Below are 26684 nucleotides of genomic sequence, written 5' to 3' on the forward strand. Positions count from 1 at the left end.
GGGTAGAGATCAGAGGCTAAAGAGAGTGACTGTGGCTGAGCAGGGTTTTCCCCTGTTCCTCTCCCTGCAGCCTCCAGCATTGAGGTCCAGGCAGGGCTGATGCAGAGGCCGTGCCCCTTGCTCCTGTGCTCAATAGCTACTGATGCCCCAGTGCCCATGCTGTTGAGGCCTGGTGCAGCAGGCCCACACTGTTGTCCTAGTGTAGAGGGACCTGGGAGCAGGCGCCCAGGATGGAGGCACTCACACAGGCGCGGTCTCTTCCAGGTGAACGTGGACCCAGAGGACCTGATCCCCAAGTTGCCGAAGCCACGGGACCTGCAGCCGTTCCCCACCACCCAGGCCCTGGTAAGGGTTGTGCCACTGTCAGTGCTGCGCAGGAGGGGTCTGGCGGCCAGTTGGGTCTTGGTGGTGGGCACGTGTCTGGTTCTAGCAGGATCTCCCAGGACCGTGCACGCTAGGTGGGTGGAGCCGTGTGTGTACACGCATGTGCTCAAGGAGCTCTGGCCACGTCACGGCTGTGCATGGTGCATGCCATGAGGGTCTTGGGACATCTCAGCCTTGCAAGCTTTGTGCAAGGCTGTAAGTGCTGGGTGGGGGTCAGGGTCCCCTGCAAGATGCCACCCTCATCTCAGCTGCCTTCTCTCCCTCCCAGGTCTACCGGGGGCACGGCAGCCTTGTGCGCTGCCTCAGCGTCTCCCCCAGCGGGCAGTGGCTCGTGTCAGGTGAGCTTGGCACACGGGACACGGGGGCTGTGCAGGGCTGGGGCCAGAGCTGGGCACACTCTGGCTGCAGGAGCAGCCTCCTCTGCCTCTGGGCTCTTCCAGGGTGCTGCAGAGGGTGATGGCCAGGTGCTAGCAGGGGCCCGGGCCAGGCCCCTGAAGCACCAAGAGCCTGGGGATGAGCCAGACTCAGGGGCTCAGCGTGCCGTGGCAGGGAGGGGGCTCTGCGGGTGCCTCCAGCTGCTGGTGGGACCCCCCCAGGAGCAGCGGGGAAAGTGAGCCTGGAGTGGCGGGCGGCAGAGCCTGCTGCGGCCTGGGAGGCGGGAGATTGGGAGCAGATGCCGTTTAATGGCACACGTGCTTTTTATAGCGCTCGAGTTTCCAGGCTGGCAGCTGCTGGCAGCCTCCTCGGCTCTCGGGTGTTGCACAACTCCCGGATTCCTGGCCGCGGGCTGGGAACGCGGCTGACATCAGGCGGCAAAAATAGCCCAAGCGGCAGGCAGGGAAGGGCTGGGGGGGCAGAGGTGCTGGCCCGCGGGGTCACCTGTCGGCGGCCCAGCATCCGGGGAGGGGGTTGCTCTGCCCCCCGGGACCCGGCGCCCTCAGCCTCAGCTCCGTCCCGCAGGCTCCGACGACGGCACGGTGCGGTTCTGGGAGGTGAGCACGGCCCGGTGCATGAAGACGCTGCCGGTGGGCGGCGCAGTGAAGAGCGTTGCCTGGAACCCCAACCCCGCCGTGTGCCTTGTGGCCGTCTGCGTGTGAGTGACCCCCTGCCCCCGGGCGCGGCCCCGGGTGCCCCGCAGGCCCCGGCCAGGGGCACCCAGATGACCCGGGCTGCCTGCCCCGTCTGTGCCCGCAGGGAGCAGGCCTTGCTGCTGGTGAACCCCTGCCTGGGGGACAAGCTGCTGTATGGGGCCACGGACCAGCTGCTCGACGCCTATGTGCCCCCGGAGGAAGAGCGGCTGCAGCCTGTCCAGTGGGTCGTGGCCACGGCTGAGGAGCACGCGCGGGGCGTCCGGCTTGTCATCCAGCATGGGAAGGTGCGAGAGGGCAGAGGACGCCGGGGCGGGGGGGCGGCCTGCCTGGGGCACGGGCTACACCTGTGGGGCCAGCGGTGTTGGCAGGCAGGCCACAGTTAGCCCCACAGCCCCACCGACTGCCACTCCGATCCCCTGCTCCGTCTGCGCTTTCGGCTCCCAGCCCCTGTGCTCCCTGTCTGATCTGCTGCTCTGCTTTCTGTTTCCCACCCTGTGCTTCCTGTCACTTTCTGCTCCCTGCCCAGTCTGCTGCTCTGCTTTGTGCTCCTAGCCCTGCGCTCCCCACCTGTTCTGCCACTCTGCTTTCTTACCTCTGCCCAATCTGTGGCTCTGCTTTCTACTCCAGCTGATCTTACAGCCTGCTTTCTGCTCCCCGCCTGTGCTCCTGGCTCTGCCAGCTGCTCTACTTTCTGCTCCCTGCCCAACCTGCTCTGCTTTCTGCTCCCTGCCCAACCTGCTCTGCTTTCTGCTCCCTTCCCCATCTGCCCCATGCCCTGCACAGAGGCTGCAGGTTGGTCATCGGTGTGCTACCACCCCCCCGCCCCGGTTGGGTCCTGTCACATGGTTTGGGATCTGTCCCTGGGCACGGATGTGGGGGGCCCCAGCACTAGACACAGCGGCCGGGCTGTGCAGGCTCCTGAACCCCTTTGCTCGCACCTGCCGGGCTGGGCCATGGCACGAGAGAAGGTGCAGGAGCCTCACGATCCCCCTGGGTCTGTCCCGCAGGCAGTGAAGCAGGTGACCTGGCACGGGAAAGGCGACTACTTCGCCAGCGTCCTGCCTGACAATGGGCACATGCAGGTGCTCATCCACCAGGCCAGCAAGCGCTGGAGCCAGAGCCCCTTCCGCAAGAGCAAGGGGCAGGTGCAGTGCGTGCTCTTCCACCCCACGCGGCCCTTCTTCCTTGTGGCCACGCAGCGCTTCGTGCGCGTCTACAACCTCCTCAAGCAGGAGCTGGCCAAGAAGCTCATGGCCAACTGCAAGTGGGTGTCCAGCTTGGCCATCCATCCCGGGGGTACGTATGCGGCTCGGCAGCCTCCTCAGCCATTCGAGCGCTCCTGTCCCACCTCCCGGCAGGCGCAGATTGGCCAGTAGGAGGAATCTTAAAATCCCTGGGGGGGTGGAGGGTGCACAGGTGTGGGGTGGTGGGGCTGGCAGCCCTCATGAACGTCCTTCCCACAGGCGACAACGTGATCTGCGGCAGCTACGACAGCAAGTTGGCCTGGTTCGACATGGACCTCTCCACCAAGCCCTACAAGGTGTTGAGGTGAGTGGGCTTCCGGGATGGGGTTGGGGCCCTGCAGGACCCCCATCCTGGGGGCAGAACCCGCCCCCCTCACCGCAGCTCACAGAGGTGTCGCAGCTCCTCCGGCCCCGGGGTGGTGGCAGGTGGGCGGTGGCCGCGGGGTCTCTGGACAGCCGTTCCCCGCGCCCTCCCGTGCCCGGCCGAGAGCCTGCAGCGCCGAGCACTGACAGTTGTTCCCACGCAGGCACCACAGGAAGGCGCTGAGGGCCGTGGCCTTCCACAAGCACTACCCACTCTTCGCCTCGGGCTCGGACGACGGGACCGTCATCGTCTGCCACGGCATGGTCTACAAGTACGTGGGCGCGGGGCTGCCTTCCTGCGCGTGCAAGAGCCACGTGGGCCATGCAAGGGCCATGGGGTGGGGTCCACAGGGAGCAAGAGCCACAGGGGCTGGTTTGTGACCGAGTGTGTGATGGCCACAGGGGTGGGGTTGTGAGTATACAAGGTGTACAAGGACTACAGGGGCAGCTCTGTAAGTGTGCAAGGGCCACATGGGATGATGGATGTGTAAGGACCTTGAGTGCAAGAGCCACGGTCTGAGTGTGCAGGGGTCATGGGGGTGGGGCTGTGGGTGTGAGGGCCATGGGGGCAGGTGTCTGAGTGTGCAAGGGCCAGTGGGAGAGTCTGTGAGCGTGCAGGGGCCACAGGGATAGGTACATGAGTGTCCATGGGGGCTGTTCCGAGCATGTATTTGTGCAAAAGCCGTGGGGTGGGTCTGTGAGTGTGCAGGGGTCTGGGGGTGGATCCATGAGTGTGCAAGGGCCATGGGGGCAGCAGCCATAGAGCACCCCGCCACCCTCACAGCCCCCCTTTCACTCCCCTGCAGCGACCTGCTCCAGAACCCGCTGCTGGTGCCCGTGAAGGTGCTGAAGGGCCACGCGCTGACCCAGGACCTGGGCGTGCTGGACGTCGCCTTCCACCCCACGCAGCCCTGGCTGTTCTCTGCGGGCGCCGACGCCACCATCCGCCTCTACACGTAGCGCTGGGGGGACACAGACTGCGGGTGGTGGGGGCACAGCCCGGAGCGGGCTGTGCCAGGGGCTTCCCCATTAAACACGGTTGGAGGCAGGCTGTGGCTGCAGTGCGTTGCCCTCTGGGATACGGGGACAGGTGGATGGACAGCGCCTTGCCCGCTGTCCGTGTGCCCTCCTTCCCAGGGCCCTGCTATGGCAGTTTGGATCGGGTGCCAGCCCAGAGCTGGGGACAGGTCGCCCTTGCCGGCGGCATGCTGGATGCAGAGCGAGGAGGGGAGCTAGGGGCTGGGCTGCGGCAAAGCGGGGCCTGAGCACGGAGCTGGACGGGACAGGAGGGATAATTGCAGCCACAGCAGGGAATGGAAACTGGGCCGGGCGACGCAAGGCCCTGCCAAGAGCTGCTCGTGCCAGAGGCGCCCGAGCCAGCGCTGCTGTTGATAACGGGCTGGGGCCGGGGCCAGGGCCAGAGGCGCTGCCCCCCTGACCTTGACCACACTGCACACACTGGGTTGGGGCCCCCGGTGGTGGCAGCCGTGATCCTGAGCGACCTGGAGACCCCAGCAGCGCTGAGCCCCATGCACCTGCCCCAGTGCAGCAGAGGGAGATGGGGACAGCGAGATGAGCTGTGCCCCCCCCCCCCCTCGACCCAGCTGCCGTGATCTCATCCCCACGGATGAGCTCAGAGCCTGGCAGGGGCCCAGCAGCCACGGGAAGCTCCCCTTGCACGGGGGTCCCCGCCCCGGCTTGCCGTAACCCAAACCAAGATGAACCAGGGAGGCTGGGGCCTGCCCAGAGCCAAGGTTGCCCCAGGGGAGCAGGAGGGCAGGCCAGCCCCCAGCGCTGAGATCAGCCCTGACCCACTACACTGGGGAAGGTCCTGGAGCCGGCTGCCACCTGCAGCCCCCTGGCCCCTTGCACCCCCAGGGCACTGGCTCCAGCAGTTCAAGCCTGCCCACACCACAGGGCTAGGTGCCAGGGAAGGGGCTGCAGGCGCTGCTCCAGCTCCAGGCACTTGCTAGCTGGACACGGGGTAGGTGTGCGAGCAGCAGGCAGGTGACAGCCCCACATTCCCTCAGCCTCTCTGCTGCGTCTCCAGGGACTTTTCAGCCCCCTTTTCCATTCCTTGCACACACACACCCCCACCCCACACTTGGCATCCCCAGCTCCTGGGCCCTGCCTGGTGGAAATGGGGTCCTGCAATGCAATGCCCCCCCCGCAAACCCCTGCTGTGCTGCACAAGGCAACTCCAGTGCAAGGGTAGGAAGCTGAGGGCAGTATCCAGGCACTGCCATGCAAGGCAAATGCTTACCTCCTGCCGCAGCAGCACTGGGGGGGCGGGGGGACAGAGTTAGGAGCTGGCACCACAGGAGTGGACACAGCCCCAAGTCCGAGGGCAGTGAATGCGCCCTGCCCCCCCCGCCCCTGGTGCACAGCCAGCCCCATCTCACTGCCTTGCAACCTCAGCCTGAGCTCTAACCCGTCTCCCCCAGCCTCCTCCACACCCTGGCATGTTCACTCTGGCCCCTACTGATGTATAGGGCAGCAGCCGCTCTGCCAGTTAGTTCTCCAGGTGGTGCAGATGTCCCCCCCCAGGCATGAAGAGGAGCAAACATGACTGCCCCCAGTGCAGGCATGTCAAGCAGCAATCCTGCAGGGACTACTGGAAGGGGAGCAAGGGAAGTGTGTGCATGGGGCGGTGCTGCCTGGAGCAGTAAGAGCCGAGCAGCGGAAGACATGCTTTAACCACAGGCCAGAACCAGGGATCAAATTGACCCCAAACCCACTGGAGGCTGGGAGCCAGACTGGACCCCCAGGCCTGCACAGAGCAACTCCCAGAGCAGCGGTGAGGACCCTGCCCCGCTCCACTGGGTCCTGGGCAAGCCACAGACCCAGCGCCACTCTAGCTGCAGGAGCACCCGGGCCCGCTGTGCCACTGCCCGCCAGAGGCTGGTGCTGTGCCCAGCTGCCTCCAGCAGCTTTTAACACAACTCCCCAGTGAGCTTGGCCTGCAGCAGAGGCAGGCATGAGGCCTAATGAGAACAATGCCCAGGTGTGGCCGCACATCATTAGGCCGCGCCGCGCCACAGCCCTGCCAGCGTCCGCAGGGATATAAACTCCATTTACGATGGAAACTCCAGCAGCGTCAGGCGCCACCCGGCACTGCAGGCACAGCTGGCTGCCCACTCCTGGGCATGTGGCTTGGTGGTCCTGGAGAGGCCAGACTCACCCCTGGCTCCAAGAGCAGGCAGGGTGCTGCGCCACTAAGCGGAGCAGCCTCATCTGCCCCTGCCCTGCAAGTTTCCCAACTCCGGGCAGCTTAGCACAGTCCTGGGGCAGACAGGCCTGCTCCCAGCCCCCCGTGGAGCATCCTTGATGCCAGCACATCAGCCTCTATTCCTCCCCTTGCCTGAGCGAGCTGGGCACCAACCTGGACCCGCAGGCTGCCTGCAGCCCAGCTCTGAGCTTTCCTGAAACCCGCCAGCACTCGTCCTTGTCCGATGCAGGACACAGGGCGATGTGGCAGGCAGACCCCAGCAAGATACTGCCAAACCCAGCGAGAAGCAAAACCACTTTATTTAAAAAATAAGTCCAGTCTGGTCTATGTACAGGTGCTGGGTGCAAGGGGCAGCTACATGCACCCAGCAGAGCTCCCGCGCAGCCACGGGCCGGCAGCAGCGCGGCCACATGGAGTGCCAGGAGGAGGTGAGGTGTGCGCATGAGCCATGGTGAGGGGTCCCCAGTGATGTGGGGTGGGAGGTCTGTGGCGCTCTCCACGTCTAGGAGCCTGAAGGCGCCATCGGTGCCGGGAGTAAGATGCATGCCCGTTTGAGCTAGGGGCTTTGCGGGTGCGAACGTGTTTGCAGAGAAGCCCCCGGCAGCTTCCTGGGTAGGAGGGAGGGTAAATCCCAGCCTCTGGCAGGGATGTCGACCCCCACTGGGGCCAGGCTGATCCAGCATGATGCGTGAGGGGTGGGCATGAGCTTCCCACAGCCGCGGCAGGAGACCGAGGAGCAGAGTCCAGGGCAGGGCAGACGTGGCCATGGCTCACGGAGCAGCTTTGGCATCTCCGGGGCAGGGCTGTGACCGTATTGCTTGGTGGAGCGGGGGCTGGGAGGCCTCACAGGACGCGGACAAGGCGGCCTAGCGCCTCTGCCACCTTCATGCGCACAGCGGGGACTGGGTCCTTCAGCAGCAGGTCGAGGGCTGCAACGAGAGAAGTATGAGCAGGAGGCACCTGCCAGCAGGGCCCAGCCAGGCCTCCACCCTGCCAGCTTGGGTGAGAGCTGCTGGGGCCTGTACAGCCCGTGCCAGGGCATCCCCCCACCCCCCTGGCTACAGGTGTTGAAGGGCCACGGGGCAGGGCGTCAGTGCCAAGGCAGGACCTGCCACCAGGCCTTGCAGGCGGCCACATGGGAGCGGGGCCTGGGCAAGTAACGCAACAGCCGTGGCCCTGCCCCATCATTGCGATCGGAGCAGCTCGCGGCTGTGGGAGCCCGGCCAGGGGGTCTCTCCAGCAGCCCCAGCACTGCCACCTTTCCAGTAGCTTGTTTACGCTGCACCACTCATCACCGCGCCAGGAAGGTGCCAATTTGCCCACCTGCGGCTTCCTGCTCCCAGGGGCCTTGCACCCAAGCCCACCGAGCGCCGTAAACCAGGGCCCTACGCCAGCCCCGTGGGCCTGCTCAGCTAATCCACTCAATACGGGAGGCTGGGCCAGGCCCGCCAGCTCCAGCGATTACTCACTCGCGCGCGGATTCTCTTTCCCTTGTTTCAAACAGACAGGCCTCTTTCTTCTGGCCGGGCGCGGGAAGCCAGCGGAAAGATAGTTTTTCCTTTTTTAGTGTTTTTTAAGCTCCCTCTTGGAAGGCGCCGAGAGTTTCCATGCATTACTCTATGCTATGAGGTCACTGGTGACAGGGAAAAAATCCCCAAAATCCAGGAAAATTACTTAACTCCGCTCCAAAATGCCACCAGCCTCACTCGGCGCCTTTATGAGCCCTGCCTAACGAGCACGAGCTGGGCTCTTTAACGGCAGACACGTGATGTGCAGGCCTGGAGTTCCTGGTGAGTGCCGTGTGCGCCCGGCCGGATGCCCTGGGACAGAGCCCAGGAGGCCGAGGTCTCCAGCCCTCGTTGCGGCTGGTGCCAGGCTGTGGCCGGGACCTCCAGCAAACACGTGCTCCCCACGCCCGCTGGGACAGACGACCCCTGAACGTCACCCCAGGGCCTGCAGGAGCTGCAGGATGGCCCAGCCTGTGCCCCACAGAGACGGACACATTTAGCCAGCAGCACAGGTTCAGCGCTCACGTGGCCTCCAGGCTACACACCCGCCATCTCCCAGGGCCCGAGATTGCACCGGGACGGGAGAGCTTGCACCAGGCTCCGACTGCTACACACAGGGGAAATGCACCTCGCTAGCAACAGCAGTGAGCACTGGGGCCCTGCAGGTAACCCAGGTGATCCTCCCACTCTTGTTCAGAGCCTTGTTTAAAGCTCCCATGCTGTCGGGCCACAGCACCCAGCTGGAGAGAGGCAGGGATCTGTCCGATGCCAATACTAGAGCCCTGGCACAGAGCACGTCTCTGCAGCTCCACGGGCACCGCGCCGGTGCTCACCGGCAATGAGCAGGTCCAGGTCCACCTGCCGGCAGTGCTCGGGGTCCACGTGCAGCACAAGGAAACCTGCAGCAAGGAGGGGAGGGGAGGGTCAGCCTGGCCGTGTCTCCCGCACCCTGTGCATGAACACCTGCCCCTGCACGGCCATGATGGGGACAGTGCCCTTGCCCCCAGGGCAGCTTAAAAGTGCTCTGGGTGTTTGCACCCAGTAGCGGTGGGCGAGGGCTGTGCTCTGCAATGGCTCGGATGAGGCCGAGGCACGCAGAGCTGGGAAAGACTGACCCCTAAGCCCTGCTCGTCGAGGCCCCAAACCAGTCACCCCTGCAGGCCCCAGAGCAAAGGATCTCAGCGCCAGAGTCCCACGACATGGCAAGGGGCAGAGTCAGGGCCCAGCATCTCGGAGGCACATTTCGCATCCAGGACACAGGCAGGGGCTGGCCCAGGAGCAGCCTTACCAATGAACATGGGTGCAGCCGCGCGGAGGTCTGGCCAGATGCTCTTGAAGTAGAAGAGGTTGGTGGAAATGAGGCGATGCAGCATCTCGGGGTAGGTTTGCATCTAGGGCAGAGAGCGGGAGGTGAGCTGGGCAGAGCGCTAGGGTCGCGGGGCTGCCTGGAGCCCATGTGGGCAACGCCACGAGGGCTAGAGCCAGGCCCGCTGCCCCGCGCACCCGGCGGCATCAGGGAAACTGTGATCAGCACATCCCAGGCCAGCAGCTGCCGGAGCAGCCTGTGCTTCTGGGCACGATGGCGAGGGGGCCCAGCCCTGTGGGGCCACTGCACATCCAAGCACCCTCGCTGGCAGGTGGGAAGGGTCCAGCTTCCCACAGCGTCAGGGCCCGATCCAGGCCCACGTGCAGATGTAGCTGGGACTCACACATGCGCAGAGGGAACAAAGGATGGAGCTGGCCGCGGAGCCGCTGGAGGAAGAGCCATGGTAGGCGTCGCTCCTCCAGGGCGAGGGTCAGCACAATGGGCTGTCACCCCTCCACGGGAACCTGCAGGATGGTGGCCACATCCGCACTCACCCTGGGTGCCAGGCACCGACTCGGGGCCAGCAAGGGAGGGCCGGGCAGCGCCCACTCACCAGGTGCTTGCAGACATGGTTGAGGAACTCGCCGTAGTGCAGGCCCCGCTCCTCCCGCAGGTGGTTGCGGAACATGTCGCGGAGCCCCTCGCAGCCCATGCTGGGGCCGCACATGCGCAGGGCGAACTTGCAGGCCTGCGGCAGGGGAGACCGGCCCGGCACAGAGTGGTTACAGCACGAGGCACCGCCGGGCAGCTACCCCCGCTATCCTCCACCCCCGCAAGGGCCCAGCTCTCCGTGGACAGGCTGCTGCACAGGCCCCTGCCCTGCCCTGCCCCCCACCACCCTGGCATCCAGGCCAAGCCCCTGGACAAGGCTCTGGGCACTCACCTTGACCACCTCTGGCTGGGGGTCCTGGAGGTGGAGCAGCAGCGTCACCAGCCCATTGAGGATCTGCTCGAAGAAGACGTCCTCGCAGCTGCCCTTGCTGAACTTGGTCAGGCTCCCAAACAGGATGATGGACGACCGGCGCAGCTCGTGGCTCTCCTGCGGGGGGGGGAGTGTCGCTGATGGTGGGCACGAGGCGTGCTTGCACCGCTGCAGCTGCCCAGCACCAGCCCGCCTGGCCCCTCCTGCCCACCACCCCACACCACTGGGGGCTCCAGGTCAAAGCCAAGGGAAGGCAAAAGCAGACCGCCGGGTTCAGGGTAGGCTGGAGGCCTGGGCTCTCTCAGCACAGCCGGGTCTTACATTTGACCAGCTGTGGGAGGTGGACGCTCCCTCCCCTTCCTCCTCCTGCCGGAAGGGAGAAGGCCGAGGGGTGGCTGCACCTGTGATGGGCTCCGATGCCAAAGCGCCGTGCTCCCCGGTGCCCTCCTTCCCCAGGCTGGGGCCAGCCGGCCCTTTCCACACCCGTGTCCTGGTGGGCCAGGCCCTCCCACCCCAGGCACCAAGCAGCCGAGTTCTTGGTGCCTCCTCCCAGCCCCGGCTTCCCTTGGCAGCAGGGTCACCCAGAGCAGGGGCCACCCCTGGAGAGGAGGGCATGCCCCTATGCTAGCTCCCATGACTGGGCCTTTACTATGGGATGCTTTGTGGGCCCCGATAAATAAGTGCTGGGGAGCAAAGGCAGCCTGCAGTTCACAGCTCTGTGCCCCATGCATATTTGCAGCCCCCCCAGCCCTTCAGCCGCTCTGGGGCGAGGCAGAGGCTCCGGCCCCCCGTCGCTCACTCACATTGTCAAAGAAGGGCCGGATGCGGATGGTGATGTGGAGGAGCATGGAGTGGATGTCTCTTTCCTCCACGTGGTCCAGGAGCTTGGACAGGCTGGACATGGCTTCCAGCGCCACCAGGTTGTGCGGGTCGTCCTTGTCGTCCATGCCGTTGATCATGGAGCCCAGGAGCTGCGCCCCGTGCTTCCGCACCTGGGGGAGGAGGGGAGACGGGGGTCAGCAGCAGCCCCAGCTGCAGGGCACTGGGGGCTGTGAAGACAACTCATAGGACCAGACCATTGAAGGTCACTGCAAAATGACCATCGGGGCAGCCAGGAGAGACAAACCTACCCCCTTTCACAGATGGGACCAGGCTGCCCCACTCCTCCCCGAGGCATCAGACCTTGCTCTGGGCCCAGATGCTGGCTGTGCCCCCGCACGAACACAGACCACGTTGTCACTGGGCTGGATGGCATAGACTGTAATAACCAGGGTGTGCTCGTCTGCTTACAGGAGCATGGACAGGCTGGACGTGGGTGCCAACCAGCTCTGCCGTTCTGTAAGCAGGTGACCCTGTGGGAAAGACAGGGCTTTGCTGTCGGACCAGCCCCAGCAGGTGCCCTCTCAAAACACACAAGATGCTTCATTTCTTCCGCCATGTCGCACTCGAGTCTGCCTTCACTTTTGAAGTACCGTTGGCCAAGACGAGCCTCTCCGAGGTCTGCGATGGAGGCTCTGGGAAGGTCGGTCATCCAAACTGGACGGTATCAGTATGGTCTGAACCGGGACTATGGATTCTTGTTCTGTTACCTGTGTTAGCTCACGTGGCCCCTTGGTCATAGCATCACAGACAAGGACGGTTGAAGGGACCTCAGGGGTCGCATCTAGTCCAGTTCCCTGCTCCAAGCAGGACCAGCCCCAACTACATCATCCCAGACAAGGCTTTGTCTACCTGGGACTTAAACACCTCCAAGGGCTGGGACTGGATGTGACCCCACAGATCCCTGCCACCCCATGGCTCTATGATTGTAATAAACCCATGGGGACACACTGGAGGATTGGGCCAAAAGGAATCTCATGAGGTTCAACAAGGACAAGGGCAAAGTCCTGCACTGGGGAGGAGCGATCCCCTGCACCGGTGCAGTCGGGGGCGACGGGCTGGGCAGCGGCTCCGCGGAAAGGACCTGGGGGACAGGGGACAAGAAGCTGAACAGGAGCCGGCAGCGTGCCCTGGGTGCCAAGAGGGTGGACAGCATCCTGGGCTGCATCGGTAGGAGCGCTGCCGGCAGATCGAGGGCAATGATTCTTCCCCTCTATTCAGCACTGGGGGGGCCACAACTGGATCCTGTGTCCAGCTGTGGGGCCCCCACTAAAGAAAGGATGTGGACACGTTGGAGAGAGTCTAGGGGATGAAAATGGTTGTGGGGCTGGGGGACAGGACTGGTGAGGAGAGGCCGAGGGAAATGGGCTGATTGAGTCTGGAGAAGAGAAGACCGAGGGGGATTGAATAGCAGCCTCCACCTCCCTGCAGGGGGGCTGCAAAGAGGACGGAGTTGGACTGTTCTTAATGGGGGCAGACAACAGGACAAAGAGCAATGGGCACAAGCTGCAGCAAGGGAAGTTGAGGCTGGATATTAGGAAAAACTCTCACAGGGAGGGTGGTGAAGCACTGAGACAGGTTCCCCAGAGAGATGGTACAATCTTCATAGCTGGAGGTGCTGAAGACCCGGCTGGACAAAGCCTTGGCTGGGATGATGTAGTTGGGGCTGGTCCTGCTTGGAGCAGGGGGTTGGACTAGATGCGACTCCTGAGCTCCCTTCCCACCTCATTGTCTATGATCCTGTGACTGCCAAGGATGCCAGGGAAAGACCCACAGCTGGGAAGAAGCAGCAATGGAAAATGACAGGAGCAGGAAAACCCCTAGCAAGGAAGGACATAGCCCGTGACTGGATGGAGCACTACAGAGCTGCCGCTACCGATGCCGAGATGGTAGGAATGTGCAGTAAACACTTCGGTTCTGCATTTAGAAAGGGCAGGGCGATGTGCCATGCAATCAAGTACATCCAGGAGTCAAGAGCGGACAAGCCAGGTCTACCAGGAATTGGCCTCTGATAAAGCCAGCAGGCTGGAGACCAATGCTGCTGGCCGAGGTGACTGCGGGCACTCTGATGTCCATCGTATGGACTCCGGGATGGCAGGGCAGTCCCTGAAGAGCGCCGGTGCAAAGAGGCCATTGGGGTGGCCCTGAGAGCTGGGATCCCATTGGGATGACATCTGTGCTGGGCAGAGTAGCAGAAAGGCCAAAGCCGCGTTCAACAGCACGCAGAGGCGTGCCCGCCCCTGCTTTATGGAAACCAGGCCCCGTCAAGACTGCGCGAGTCCGACAGAGGTGCTTGCTTAATGAGGAACATATTGTGGGGAGGGGGGCGAAGAGCTGGCTGGCAGACCAAGGAGTCGGCGATGGGGAACAGCCAGAACGATTCAAGAGCTGGAGAAAGCTCCTTCCAGCGAGGCCCAAAGAAGCCCAATCTGTGAAGCATCTCGATTGCTGAGCCAATGCTTTCAAGGGGAGGAAATCTGGACCGACAGGCTTGCTAATCTAGCAGACGGCTGCACGAACCCAGAGCTGGGTACGAGGCCCCAGATCACATCCACAAGCCACCAACCCCCCCAGGCCCTGGGGCCAGAGCTCACCCAAGGGAAGCACCGGATGCTCCTGGCCCAGGAGGCCGGACACGCTGGGGAACAGGGCTCGGGGCAGGCTGCAGGGTGTGTTCACAAGGGGCCGGAGTCCAGGAGTTGGAATGGCTCAGTCGGGCCCTGAGGAACCAGCAAACGGGGGGTACCAGCCCAGTGCACCACCAGCCCCTTCCTCAGCCCCAGGCAGAGGCCGGTGCTGCGGAGAGCAGGCTACAGCCCTGCCGCTGGAAGACATGAAGGGGGCCACATGCAGCGTGGGTGTGGGCAAGCCACCCGACATTGCAATATTCTGGTTTTCCAGCGCTCGGCATTTAAAGGACCAGCGTCATAGAAGTCAGGCCGGCTGCTGCGGGGTCGCATCCAGTCCCAGCCCTGCTTGAGGCAGGACCAGCCCTGTCCAAACTCCCAGACAAACCCCGTGTTCGACCTCGGAGCCACACAACAAAGTCACCCTTGACACAGTCCCAGGCATTGCCCCCGCCTTGCCCCCAGGATGCAGGGGGCCAGAGCCACCAATGTCCTGCTGCCGCTGGGGGGTCGTGGGCACTGCAGAGAGCCCAGGCCCAGGCCGTGCCCCCGCTGCAGAGGAAGGGGAAACCCCCCAGGGCTGGACCAGTCTGAGCAGGGGGAAATCCCTTCCTGGCCAGTGCAGCACGGGGCTGAGCCTGGGCGCGGGGGCAAGACCCTGCAGGTTGGTGCCAGCAGGAGACTGGCACAGCCCAGCCCCAGCCCCGGCCCGGGCTGCAGCACCCAGCGCCTCGGGGGAAGTTACCGCCGCCCCCCCCCCCCCCCCCCCCCGGAGATAAAGTTGGGGGAGGGGGCAACCAGCACAACCCAAAAGCTTTGGACATCCCCACAACAGAGCACGGGCATCGCTGTGCCCAGATCCTCCCTGGCCAGCGCCCGGCCAGCCTCTGCTGGAACATGGAGAGTCCACACCTTCCCCAGCACCTCTCCCACTGCTCCACTAGCCTCAGCGAAGAAGTGTTTCCGCATCTCCAATCTAAATGCACTTTGCTCTCCAATCTAAATGCACTTTGCTGCAACGTCCAGCCGTGGCTCCGCATCCTCCACTCCGCAGGAGGAGACAAGGCGCTTCCCCTCTTCTCCGGCAGCTCCTCGGGGGTTTGCAGACCACGGTTGTGTCCTCTCTTAGGCACTTTTTCTAGAAGCTGAACGCACCCAGGTGCTTCGGCCTCTCCCCGCAGGACTTGCTTTGTCAGCCCTTGAGCATCTTTGTTGCTGCCTTTGGACCTTCTCTCCTTTCTCAGCATTTTTAAAATATGAAGCCAAAACCACATGGTCTAACCAGTGCTGAGCAGAGGCACCATCACCTCCCGTGTCTCGCATCTCGTGCTGCCATTGATACAGCCCAAAACCACTTCTGCCTTTTGTATGGCCGCATCGCGCTGCAGACTCATCAAGTCTGCCTGCCAAGACCCCCAGGTCTTCTTCACGGAGCTGCTGTCCAGCCAGGTGCCCCCCATTTTGTATTTGTATTTATGATGATTCTCCTCGCGCCGCAGCAGCTGGCATGTGTCAAGACTGAACTGCACCCCCTGAGCTCCCGCCCGGCTTTCCAACCTGTCAAGAGTCTTCCAAATTGTGCTGCTGTCCTCCAATGTGTTCACAGTCCTTTCCAATTTTGTGTTGCCTGCAAACTTGCTCAAGCAGCTTTCCACGCCAGCATCCAAATCACTGACAACCATGGTGCACAGCACTGGGCCCAGGACAGACCGTGTGGGACCCCACTTGAAACCTCCGGTCATCCCGAAGTGCGCCTCTTAATCACTGCCCTTTGCTTGTGGCTGTTGAGCCAGCCGTCTACCCGCCCTGCCGCAGCTCTGCCCAGCCCATGTCTCCAATCCGTTTACAAGGTCATGTGGGACCTGGTCAAAGCCTCGCCGCAGCCCAGATACACGATGCCCACAGCATCCCCTCGCCCACCGAGCAGGGGCCTGTCAGAGAAGGACATCGGGTTTGTTGGATGCGGTTTGTGTCTCGTCAAGCCCTGCCGGCTGCTCGTGACCAGCCGTTCCTCCTCCAGATGCCTGCAAACGGCCTCCCTGAGATCTCCCTGGGTGCCGAGAGGAGTCCCCCGGGTCCTTCTCGCCTTTCCTGGCGGGGCGCTACGCCGGCCTTCTCCGGCCCTCTGGTACCTGGCCCGTCCCCCCGCGGCATGACGATCATTGCCCAGGGCCCCGAGATCTCCTCTGCCCTGTCCCTCAGGACCTGCCAGGACGCTCACCCGGCCCTGCCCACTAGAAGTCACTCGCAGCCGTCAAGCGCTCTCCGACCCTCTCTTTTGTTATCTCACCCTCGGCTTGCCCCCTCCTTAGCCGAATAATCCTTCATAGGTGTCTGGTCAGCTTGGGTTTATTAGGGAAGACTGAAGCGGAGTAAGTGCAGGGCGCAGGGGGCTGGACTCGATCTCCTGAGGTCCCTTCCAGCCCTAATGTCTATGAAATCTATGAAGTGTCGAGTAGCTCTGCCTTCTCCGCATGTTCTGCTAAGACTTCCCCCTGGCTCCTTAACGGTGGACCCACAGCTTCTTGGCCTTTCTTTTCTGGCCAGCATCCTTATAGACCCTCTTCTTGCTGGCCTTGGCCTCCTTGGGCAGTGCAGCTTGCTCTTTATCTTTGCCTTCCAGATCTTGTCTCTGAAGTCTCCTGCTATTTCCTGGTGGCCTGCCCGTCCCTCCATGCCCGCATGCTTTCCTCTTGCACTTGAGACATGCTTGAAGCTCCTTGTGCAGCCACACTGGACTCCTGCCGTTCTCCGTGTGCATCCATTGTGCTGGACACTTTCTTGTTGGGCTTGCCCCTCAGAGGCTCCCAATCCTGGGTGCCTTTGTCCTTCAACCTATTCTCCCACAACACTGTGCCTACTAACTCCTTGAGCTGGTTGAAATCTGCCTCATTTGCAAATCTAGCATCTTAGTTGTGCAATCCTCGTGCTTTCACCACCTCAGGATCACAAATTCAATTATATCGCAATTGCTGGCCCCCACAGTTCCCACCACCTTCACGACCTCCGCCGGTTCTTCCCTCATGGTTCCGGCAAGATCCAGGATAGGATGTTGGGTTGCAGTTCTCCCTCTTCTTCAAGCAGCAGTTTTCAGCTTCGGCAGACTCCAGCACCCTCCAAAAACGCCGTTTTTGCTAGTTTTTGACAATGGAAAAACAGCCGGTTGCAAAACACTCTGCTAAACCCAGGAGGTGAGAACGCTTGAACGCCATGGATGCCCAGTGCCTTGGGGCCTGTTTTGCAAATCATGTCTGCAAACCCAGTGGTGCTAACACCGCACCGCATCCCCGCAGCACTCGCAGGGAGGAGCTGTACGCACCCTGCGGTGCTCAGCACCCACGCTGAGAATCACTGCCCTACAGCCTCTCGGTAGCAGGCATGGGAGAGGACAGGGCACTGTGAAGGCAAGCCAAGGGAAAGGGCATCTCTAGAGACCCGAGACATCTCCCTTCCACCAGGCCGTCAGTGCCTGCAGACCATGACGGTGCAAGCAGCCCAGGGCCTGAAGTTGCTTGTTGCCCTGCTGTACAGGGGCCTGCCCCGTCTCAGGGGCACGAGTGCAGCCATTCTGGTCCCGGCACGTTAGTGGTGCAGCCTGGCGTGGGGCGCCCTGCTCCAGAGGCAGACACGGGCACAGGCACAGACACGGGCATGGGTGCAGGCAGCAGTGGATGGATGAGAAGCCCGTTCAGGCTGCCACCTGGGAGCGCTCTGCCCTGCTCCCCCAGGGCGAGGAGCAGGAGCCAATGGCTCTGACGCGGCTCCGCCAGCAGCACGGTATTTTTAGCAGCTCTTTCTATTTTAGTGGCAGATCACAGTAGCTTATTGTCTGCCTTAGGGCTGAACTGTCCACGACCTCTTTCCGAGGCTTGGCAGAGGCCAGAGCGCAGGAGCGGAGCACTTGCCAAGTCCGTGAGCTGGGGAAGATTAGGCAGCAGGTACAGGAGCCAGAGGGGTTAGTACAGGCGGCTCGGGGCCACGGCAGACCCGGCAGCACGAGGCGCCTGCGCTGGAGGTGCCAGGGCCGGGCTCCCAGGAGAGAAGCCACTTCCCAGGTCTTGGGGGTGCCCCGAGACCCCCCTGGGGACGGTGGGAGCCCAGAGCCACCCTCCTGCAGGGGCTGGGAGGAACCCGCTGTGCCCCCGGCTGCTGGGCCATGCCAAGGGGGCGAGGAGGAACCACGGGCTTGGCCGGGAGCACTCCTGTCCCTAAGAAGGGGCAGGCGAGTATGCTGGGCCTTTAATGGCTAATTAGCGAGCAGACACGGCAGAGGCTGGAACAACTGCAGCGACTCAGCCGGACTGCGACCCGCCGGCCTCCCCCACAGCCAGCCCCCGTCACCTGGTGCCCGACTCAGCTCAGGATGGGGGGCTCAGTGAACCGGTGCACGCAGGAGGCTGCCACGAGCCTGTGCCAAGAGCCTCTGGCCATAGCCTGGGGCTGCCTTAACTCTCCCCAGCGAGACAGATGGGCCAGCGACCAGCCAGATTTCGGGGCCAAGTGCTGGCACCTGCCTCTGGGAACGATGCTCCCCGAGAACCGCGGGTGGCTGTGGATCGGGCTGGCCCCTCCGCGGGCAGCACCCACCTTCTCTGGCGACCCGGAGGCGATGTTGCCCAGCCCGCGGAGCGCCAGCATGCGCACGGTCATGCAGGGGTCCTTCTGTCGGCCCGTCATGTTGTCCATCATGGACTCCAGCAGCACCAGGTCGTTCACCACGTTGCTGCTGAGGAGCTGGAAGGCAGAGGAGAAACGCAGCGTGAACAGGGTGGTGCGGCGACGCTGTGGGGTCCTGGACCTGGGTCATGCCCACTGTGACATGGCACAGACCCCAACACCCGATCTCCCCCTGCCCTGGAGCTGCATGCTCCTTGGCCCGGCTGGTTCCCCAGCCACTTCCCACCTTGTCTTCACTCCAGGCACCTGCCTGCAGCAGTAGGAAGTGGCTCAGACGCTTGCGAGAACCGAGTGGGAGCGTTTTGGAGCCAGTGTGCAGCTGAGAGGCTGGGGCCAAATTCTCCCAGTCAATGCAGGGCAGCAAGGTCTCCCACCCCATGCCGGAGCCAATCAGAAGAATTGCCAGGCAGCTACAGCCTGCACGCCACAAAAACCAGACCTTGAGGAAACAATCCGGCCCCTCCAGTCCTGGCTGTCAAACAGCCTCCAGGCATGCCCAACTCACAGGATCACAGACAATGGGGGCTGGAGGGACGCCAGGAGGTCCCATCTAGTCCAACCCCCTGCTCCAAGCAGGACCAGCACCAACTACATCATCCCAGGCAAGGCTTTGTCCAGCTGGATCTTAAACACCTCCAAGGATGGAGAGTCCACAACAACCTCTCTGGTAGTGCTTTACTACCCTCCTAGAGAGGTTAGCTATTAGGAAGGATTTTCTCAATTTCCCTTGCTGCATCTTGAGACAGTTGCTCCCTGTTCTGCCATCACCAGAAGCAAACTCTCCAGTGCCCAGACATCAAGAAGGACACACAGCCTAAGCCTTAAGAAATGCCTGACTTGTCAAGCGTGTTTCATAGTTTCTAGGGTCGGAAGGGACCTGAGCAGATCATCCAGTCCGACCCCCTGCCATGGCAGGAAAGATTACTGGGGTCAAACGACCCCAGCAAGGTGTGCATCTAACCTCCTCTTAAACACCCCCAGGGTAGGAGCCTGCACCACTTCTCTTGGAAGCTGGTTCCAGACCCTAGCCGCCCTGACCGTGAAGTCACCTCCTGATATCTAACCTAAACCTACCCTCTGCCAGCTTGTGACTGTTATTCCTGGTCACTTCTGGCGGTGCTCGGGGGAACAGGGACTCCCCCAGTACCTGCTGGTCCCCCCTGACTAGTTTGTAACAGGCTACTAGATCCCCCTCAGCCTTCTCTTGTGGAGGCTGAACAGGTTCAGGTCCCATCGCCTCTCCTCGTCGGGCCTGTCCTGCTGCCCCCGATCATACGAGTGGCCTCCTCTGGACCCTCTCCATGCTGTTGACATCCCTCTTGAAGTGCGGCGCCCAGAACTGGACACAGTACTCCAGCTGCGGCCTGACCAGTGCCGCACAGAGGGGGAGGATCACCTCCCTGGACCTGCTCGAGGTGCATTTGTGGATGCAGGGCAAGGTGCGGTTGGTCTTCCTGACCGTGTCCCCACACTGCCGGCCCATGTTCATCTTGGAGTCAATGATGACCCCAAGATCCTTTTCCGCCTCCGTGCTGACAAGAGGGGAGTTCCCTAACATGTAGGTGTGGTGCCGGTTGTTCCTCCCCAGGTGCAGCACCTTGCACTTGTCTGTGTTGAAACCCAGTCTATTCTTGTCCGCCCACCCCTGTAACCTGTCTAGGTCTGATTGTAGCCTGTTGCATCCTTCCTATGTGCCCACATCCCACCACATCTTAGTGTCATCAGCAAATTTGAACAGGGTGCTTTTTACCCCCTTGTCCAAGTCACTGATGAAGATGTTGAACAGTGCGGGCCCGAGGACCGAGCCCCGGGGGACCCCACTGCCCACATCCCTCCGGGTTGAGAAGGACCCATCTACTACCACCCTCCGGGTGCAGCCCTCCAGCCAGCTGGTGACCCATTGGACTGTGTGGGTGTCTACACCACAACCCCCAGTTTCTGAATGAGAACAGAAGTCCAGGAAGACGATGTCCACTGCTAGCCCTGCATCTAATGATCTGATCGTAAAAGGCCACCAGGTTGGTTTAACAGGACCTGCCACTGATGAAGCTGTGTTGGTTGCCCCTAAGCATGCAGTCCCTGCTGGCCCCTCCTGGATGTGTGCCAGCATTTCTACTGCCACTGCTACCAACACCCCCAGCAAGAGTCCCTGCTTCCTACACATGCCTTTGTGATGCACCTGATAGCAAATGTGACGCATCTGCTCCAACACACTAAGCATTTCTACCTAGGAGAACTTGCACAAATCTCTGCTCTCTCCTAGGCCTGATGAAGGATGACTGTGCCCAAAAGCTTGCTAATAAATAGTCATTTGCTTGCAAATATCTAGTAGTATTAAGGAGGCCATCCTTGAGGGACTGGCCCAGGCTAACATTTTAAGGGACAGCCAGCACGGGTTTGTTGCGGGTAGGTCTTGTTTGACCAATCTCATTTCCTTCTACGACCAGGTGACCTGTCACCTGGACAAGGGAGAAGAGATTGATGTCATATATCTTGACTTCAAAAAAGCTTTTGATCTAGTATCCCATGATCACCTCTTGGCCAAACTGCCCAGTTGTGGCCTTGGCTCCACCACGATCCGCTGGCTCGGGAATTGGCTCCGTGGTCGGACCCAGAGGGTTGTAACTGATGGCAGTCACTCATCGTGGTGCCCTGTGACCCGTGGGGTCCCTCAAGGCTCTGTCCTGGGACCCATACTGTTCAACATCTTCATTAATGATGTGGACATTGGAGTCAGGAGTGGACTGGCCAAGTTCGCCGATGACACCAAACTTTGGGGCAAAGCATCCACGCCAGAAGATAGGCGGGTGATCCAGGCTGACTTGGACAAGCTCAGCAAATGGGCAGACGAAAACCTCATGGTGTTTAACACCGAAAAATGCAAGGTTCTCCACCTTGGGAGGAAAAACCTGCAGCATCCTTATAGGCTCGGCAGTGCTACGTTGGATAGCACTACAGAAGAAAGAGACTTGGGGGTCATCATTGACCACAAGATGAACATGAGCCTGCAATGCGATGCTGCGGCTAGTAAAGCGACCAAAACGCTGGCTTGCATCCATAGATGCTTCTCGAGCAAATCCCGGGACGTCATTCTCCCCTTGTACTCGGCCTTGGTGAGGCCACAGCTGGAGTACTGCGTCCAGTTTTGGGCTCCACAATTCAAAAAGGATGTGGAGAAGCTTGAGAGAGTCCAGAGGAGAGCCACGCGCATGATCAGAGGTCAGGAAAACAGATCTTACGATGACAGGCTGAGAGCCATGGGACTCTTTAGCCTGGAAAAGCGCAGGCTCAGGGGTGATCTGATGGCCACCTATAAGTTTATCGGGGGTGACCACCAGGATCTGGGGGAACGTCTGTTCACCAGAGCGCCCCAAGGGATGACAAGGTCGAACGGTCACAAACTCCTGCAAGACCGTTTCAGGCTGGACATAAGGGAGAATTTCTTTCCTGTCCGAGCCCCCAAGGTCTGGAACAGTCTGCCAGCGGAGGTGGTTCAAGCACCTACATTGAACACCTTCAAGATCAAACCTGGATGCTTATCTTGCTGGGATCCTATGACCCCAGCTGACTTCCTGCCCTTTGGGCAGGGGGCTGGACTGGATGATCTCCCGAGGTCCCTTCCAGCCCTAATGTCTACGAAATCTAATCAAAGATATCACTTCTTCCATGAATTTTGATTTCACACCACCTATGCGCTGGGAGTAAACAGCAACTATCCCCACAATAACTCATATGGGAAAAAAAGGTAAAGGATGGAGATGCATACATGACCATTAAGAGCACATTTCTCCCAGAGCAGCTCCTGCTCTTCCAACCCTGTGCTCAAGGGAAACCTACCTAACACCTGCAAAAGGTGAACTTGCAAACAAACATTCCCATCCCTTTCACAGGCCTTCATTTCCCAGTAATCAGCTTCTTTTCTTAGGCTAATTGCGTGCCTGATATCCCAGAGATTTCTCTCTGCCCCTCCACTCTGCACTGCCACCTGACCAAGAATGCCTGGCATTCGAAAGCTGCCGTCACTTTATCCCAACGACATGGCTGGTCCAGCAAGAGATCCATCACCCTAAGAAATCCTCACTTCCTGGAGAGGCGAAGGCCAGCCGCCAGGCCGCGCAGCTGGAGCAGGTCTCCAGCACAGATCTGCACTCCTGGGATGAGCGGCCACCACAGCGGTGCTTGCAGAAAAGCCTCCCCCTTCTTACAGGAACAGAAAACAGATAATCGACACTGAGCGAAGGATGGTGCAGCTGTTTTAGCCTGAGAAGATGCAGGCTGGGTGCAGGTAGCACTGGCCCATGCTGTGGGGGTAGCGGTGGGAGGGCAGATCATCCTAATGGCCCCCCTGGCTTTAGGGAGCTATTCAGAGATCCAGGGCTGGAGGGAGATGAAGCAGCAGCTGCAGTCTCAACTCCCTGCACATCCTTCCCATATAGCCTGCCACTTCACAGGCCGGGAGAGGGAGGCAGAGCTGATGAGGCACAGGGAGAAGTTCCTGGCCAGGAGCTCCTGTCAAGCGCTGTCAGCACAGACAAGCCCGGGGAGGTGGGTTCGAGGCGTGCTTGCCGAAGCAGGGCTGCAGGCAGCTCGGCCCCGGGGCTGCTGATCAAAGGCCCCGGCTTGACGGCGGGGCTGCGAGGAGCAGCTGTGCTCACATCTGCGGCAGCTCGACGCGTGCCTGAGTGGGACTGGAGCGGCCTGCCGGGGCTGGATCTGACCAGGAGGCCCCTGCCTGTCTTACGCTCTAATGGCCCACTGCAGGAGCTCCTTGTCCCTGGTCCAGCTCGTTCCCAGCCCTTTGGGCCAAGCGCGAATCACCGCCTGTCCATCAGGTTACACAGGCACGTGCCAGCAATGGTGCCTGGCCGGCAGAAGCAGAGCTCAGGGCGAGATGCATCGCTCCTGGCTCTTGCGCGCCCAGCCCAAAGCGCTTTGCTCACCAGGCAAATCTCAGACCCTGCAGGACTGCAAGGATGTCCTGGGCACATGCCCCTTGGCACCCAGCTGCACACTCAAGGAGCCTGGCAGCTTTGGACAGCTCAGGAAGCCTTTGGATATGCTATGGTGCCAGGCCGCTGGCTTCAGGATCTGCTCCCCTCCCCGTGAGACTGGTGTGGGCCAGGCTAGCTGCTACAGGCTTGGAATTGGCCCCTGCCCCCACACTGTCCCTCGCTGTCAGGAGGGCACGTGAGACCCCTTGTGCCTCAGGCGGATGTGGTGTAGTGAAGGTCCCGGGAGAGAGGAGCAGCAAGATACCGGAGGGTGGCCGCCACCAAGGATGGCTCCTGCTCCCAGGATGGAGTTAGTGATGCTCAGGCAGCTGCCCCGAGCCATGGAGCCCCTTCCCCTCGTACTGCAGGGTCCAGGACAAGAGAGATCCAGGCCTGAGCACTTTTTCAGGAGATAGGAGGAAGAGACCTGGGGTGGGCAGGGGGTTGCACGTGGCTGCCCAGGCAGCTGGAAGTGCCCATTGTCCACGTCCCCATACTGCGAGCTCTGGTCACCAAGCCCAGGAGACTCCTTTCCTCCTTCACTTCCATTTTGTCAACCCAGCCGCTGGCACGGCCGCAAGCAAAGGGACTGCAGCTCTCACCTCATCAGCTTTCAGGGAGAGGGAGACACAGGCATCTGCTTCCTTCCCCTCCAGCTCCACGGTGAGGCAAAGCTGCTATTTTAAACCCTTCAAGGATGCGGAGAGCCAACCGCACGCCAGAACTGAAGCAGATTCTGGGCTGGGCTCCAGCCCCCGGCCGTCCGCCTCCCGCAGCCAAACACAAAATAAAAACAGGGCCCTAATCCCGGGCTGCTTCAGCAGCTGAGAATTTAAAGGGTGGTTTATAAGCAGGGATACAGTTCTGCGTTGTTGGCAGGGCGCGCTGCTTTATGTAACAGAAGCGACTGGAGCAGCCCGGGGTTTTAAGGTGGTATGCACGGCGAGATAGGGTTACAGTCTGCTGGCTCCATTGCTGCCCGGCGAGGGGAAAGGACTTGAGTCATTTCATTCTTTAAGGTGGTACGTAAGGAGGATTGAGTTCTGGCTCGCGCAGCGATGCGCTCAGAGTTGGACGCCCCTCAGCTCTTCCATGCCAGTCCCTTTAACGCAGGGGCAGGGAGGCTGGAGAGGCAGACAGGCCCTCGCCTCCGGACAGTGGCACCAACCCCAGCAGCCTTGCCCTGCCCTCCCATGTGCTGCCAGCCCCCGCCTGCCTCCTCACCTCCGCAAAGAAGGCCGTGGTGGTGATGCGCTGGATGTCGTAGACGCTGTTGAGCACTGGGAGGAGGTTCTTCACTATCAGAGGGAGCCTAGGGCCGGCGTGCTTGGCCATGGCGCTGTAAGTGGAAACACAAGGCTGTTAAGCAGCATGCAAGACTGACCGCTTTGGAGTCGGATGGGTGTTATCGCCCTGGGCTAGACCACAGGCTGCAAATGGAGGCAACGCTGTAGGCTTGGGCCCGGAGCTGCCCCCTTCTGCCAGAGGGTAACTGCTCCACCTCGCCTCAGGAGAGAGCTTTCCAGGTGGGCCAGCTCCCCTGGTTGCAAGCCGACCTGCCCCATGCCCAGTCTCAGCCTGGCAAGGGACTGGAAGGCTCCTGCTTCCTGCCCAATTCCCACAGCCATGGCCCAGGAGGCTCCCACCACACTAAAGGGAGCACAGGTCCAAGCACTTGGAGGGCAGGGGCTCTGCGATGCTGCTGGAGCCTGTGCCTGAAGCATGAATGTTCGCCCCTGTGCGAGCAGCCTGCACACTAAGCAAGAGCCAGGGTCCAGCAGGACACCTCTGCCCTGGCTTGGCCTCCTGTGGAAAGGCGGGTCCCTGGTTGAGGCCTGAGCCCATGTTTGGCGATGGCGGGATACGAGTCTGCCATGAACACAGCCTTCCCCATTGCTGCTAGGACCGCGTTCAGAGCTGCCCGGTCCTTCAATCACAGCACAGGGTGCTAGAGGCTCAAGTTTGGGCCAGAATGGGAGAGTGACAGAGATCCTCTCTGAAGCCGCCTTCCTCCCTCTTCCCCTCCACGGTCTGGAGGCCAGGCCTCCCCAGCACCACCTGCCCACAGCGAAGCCTCCCCCGGCCCCCGCCTCTGGCAGAGCTCGCACATCCCCATCTCCGTGTCCTGCTTTAAGATCTGACGTGCACACGAAGCAGGCTCGTGGCCCTTGCCTCCCATTTTCACCTCGTGTTCTCCTCCCTCCAGCCAACTCGCACCCTGAGCTGCTCTCGCGAGCCTCCTGCAGCGGCACCGAGTCCCAGCTTCTGCCCTTGCCATCCCGCCACGTAGCGCAGCAAAGACGGCAGCCCTGGGTCTGCCACGAGTCAGGAGCCCCTTGCTGTGCCGCACTTGGCACAGACACCCAGAGAGGGATCCTCTGTCACGTGGGCCCAAAAACCCGGCGCTTCCATCAGGCCCAGAGGCCTCTCCTTCCTGCTCTGTCTCGGTGTGACGCCCCACTTCCCACGCCGGCAGCCCCACTCCCACAGGCCCCATCGCAGGAAATCGGTCTGGCCTCATTTCAGGACCGCGGGGGCATGTGTGCTGCCTCCTTACCTGGCCAGCAGGGCAACCCCATCGTGGTGCCTTTCAGGGCATTTCATCAGGTCCCAGCCGTCCGTGCTCGCCACAGCGTTCGTTACCTCTGCACTGCCCCCCTGGGTCAGCATGATTTTCAGGGTTTCCACAGCACAGCTGGAAAGAGAGAGAGGAGAAGAAAAAAAAAAAGTCATCTCCTGGTCATTCCTTCGTGAAGACGGCCCGAAACGTGTCCGTTTGCAGCAAACCAAACCTCCAGCCAGAGCAGAGCTTGGCATTTCTCACCAGTCAACTGGAGACTCTGAGGGGACCAGTGGAATAGGGGGTTATTCAGAGGCGTTAGGGTACTTGAGGACTGAATGAGTTATGGGAGGGCTTTAGCTGGAGTGAGACAAATCCATAACTCACTGCTACTTCCATTTACACGGTGACATGTGCCATTAAACTGATCCAAGACAATGGACTGAAAAGTAAAGAAGTCCAGAACTGCTTTAGGGAGGGTTTTTTTGCATTACTATTTTATAGGCTGGGATTATTTTGCTGCGAGTGCAGAGCACCATATGGGAAGCATACGTTATCCTGTCAGAACACCACCAATATTAGTCACGGATGGATCTAAGGCTTGTACACAAAGGCTGAGGACTGTATTGACCACACGCATAAAGCAGGCACTTTGAAAGAGCATCTCCGAGCACGGGTCCTTTAACGCAGGCTATTTTCGTGGGCTCTGCAGCTGGGATTAAGCAGCGACGGAAGAGGATCAGCACTTGGAGGCCTGAGAGGTATGGGATTAGTGGGTGACCAGAGCGAACGTGCTTTGGTGTTCGTCCGTGGCCGGTGCCTTTACAGCCATGTTCTACAAAG

General features: G+C 61.2%; 2 protein-coding genes across 4 annotated transcripts in view; one reads left to right on the plus strand and one right to left on the minus strand.

The window, feature by feature from the left end:
• BOP1 (BOP1 ribosomal biogenesis factor) overlaps positions 1 to 4131 on the plus strand; it is a 60026-nt gene extending 55895 nt beyond the window's left edge. For both annotated transcript variants that reach the window (XM_090040889.1, XM_090040890.1), the window contains exons 9-16: positions 265 to 345; positions 653 to 722; positions 1345 to 1477; positions 1579 to 1759; positions 2483 to 2771; positions 2939 to 3023; positions 3247 to 3354; positions 3889 to 4131. In XM_090040889.1, the coding sequence (XP_089897015.1) occupies positions 265 to 345; positions 653 to 722; positions 1345 to 1477; positions 1579 to 1759; positions 2483 to 2771; positions 2939 to 3023; positions 3247 to 3354; positions 3889 to 4042 (1101 nt within the window). In that variant the 3' untranslated portion in view covers positions 4043 to 4131. The remainder of the gene's footprint in view (positions 1 to 264; positions 346 to 652; positions 723 to 1344; positions 1478 to 1578; positions 1760 to 2482; positions 2772 to 2938; positions 3024 to 3246; positions 3355 to 3888) is intronic.
• A 2461-nt stretch (positions 4132 to 6592) lies between these two features.
• Positions 6593 to 26684, minus strand: part of MROH1 (maestro heat like repeat family member 1) — an 83356-nt gene continuing 63264 nt past the window's right edge. For both annotated transcript variants that reach the window (XM_090040882.1, XM_090040881.1), the window contains 9 exons: positions 25839 to 25976; positions 24506 to 24620; positions 18201 to 18347; positions 10911 to 11099; positions 10069 to 10224; positions 9739 to 9873; positions 9108 to 9210; positions 8653 to 8718; positions 6593 to 7240 (listed from right to left, as the gene is read on the minus strand). In XM_090040882.1, coding sequence (XP_089897008.1) covers positions 7155 to 7240; positions 8653 to 8718; positions 9108 to 9210; positions 9739 to 9873; positions 10069 to 10224; positions 10911 to 11099; positions 18201 to 18347; positions 24506 to 24620; positions 25839 to 25976 — 1135 coding nt within the window. In that variant the 3' untranslated portion in view covers positions 6593 to 7154. The remainder of the gene's footprint in view (positions 7241 to 8652; positions 8719 to 9107; positions 9211 to 9738; positions 9874 to 10068; positions 10225 to 10910; positions 11100 to 18200; positions 18348 to 24505; positions 24621 to 25838; positions 25977 to 26684) is intronic.

This window comes from Crocodylus siamensis, chromosome 3 (assembly GCF_052110815.1).
Source record: "Crocodylus siamensis isolate JL-2025a chromosome 3, ASM5211081v1, whole genome shotgun sequence".
In the NCBI taxonomy this organism is placed as follows: Eukaryota; Metazoa; Chordata; order Crocodylia; family Crocodylidae; genus Crocodylus; species Crocodylus siamensis.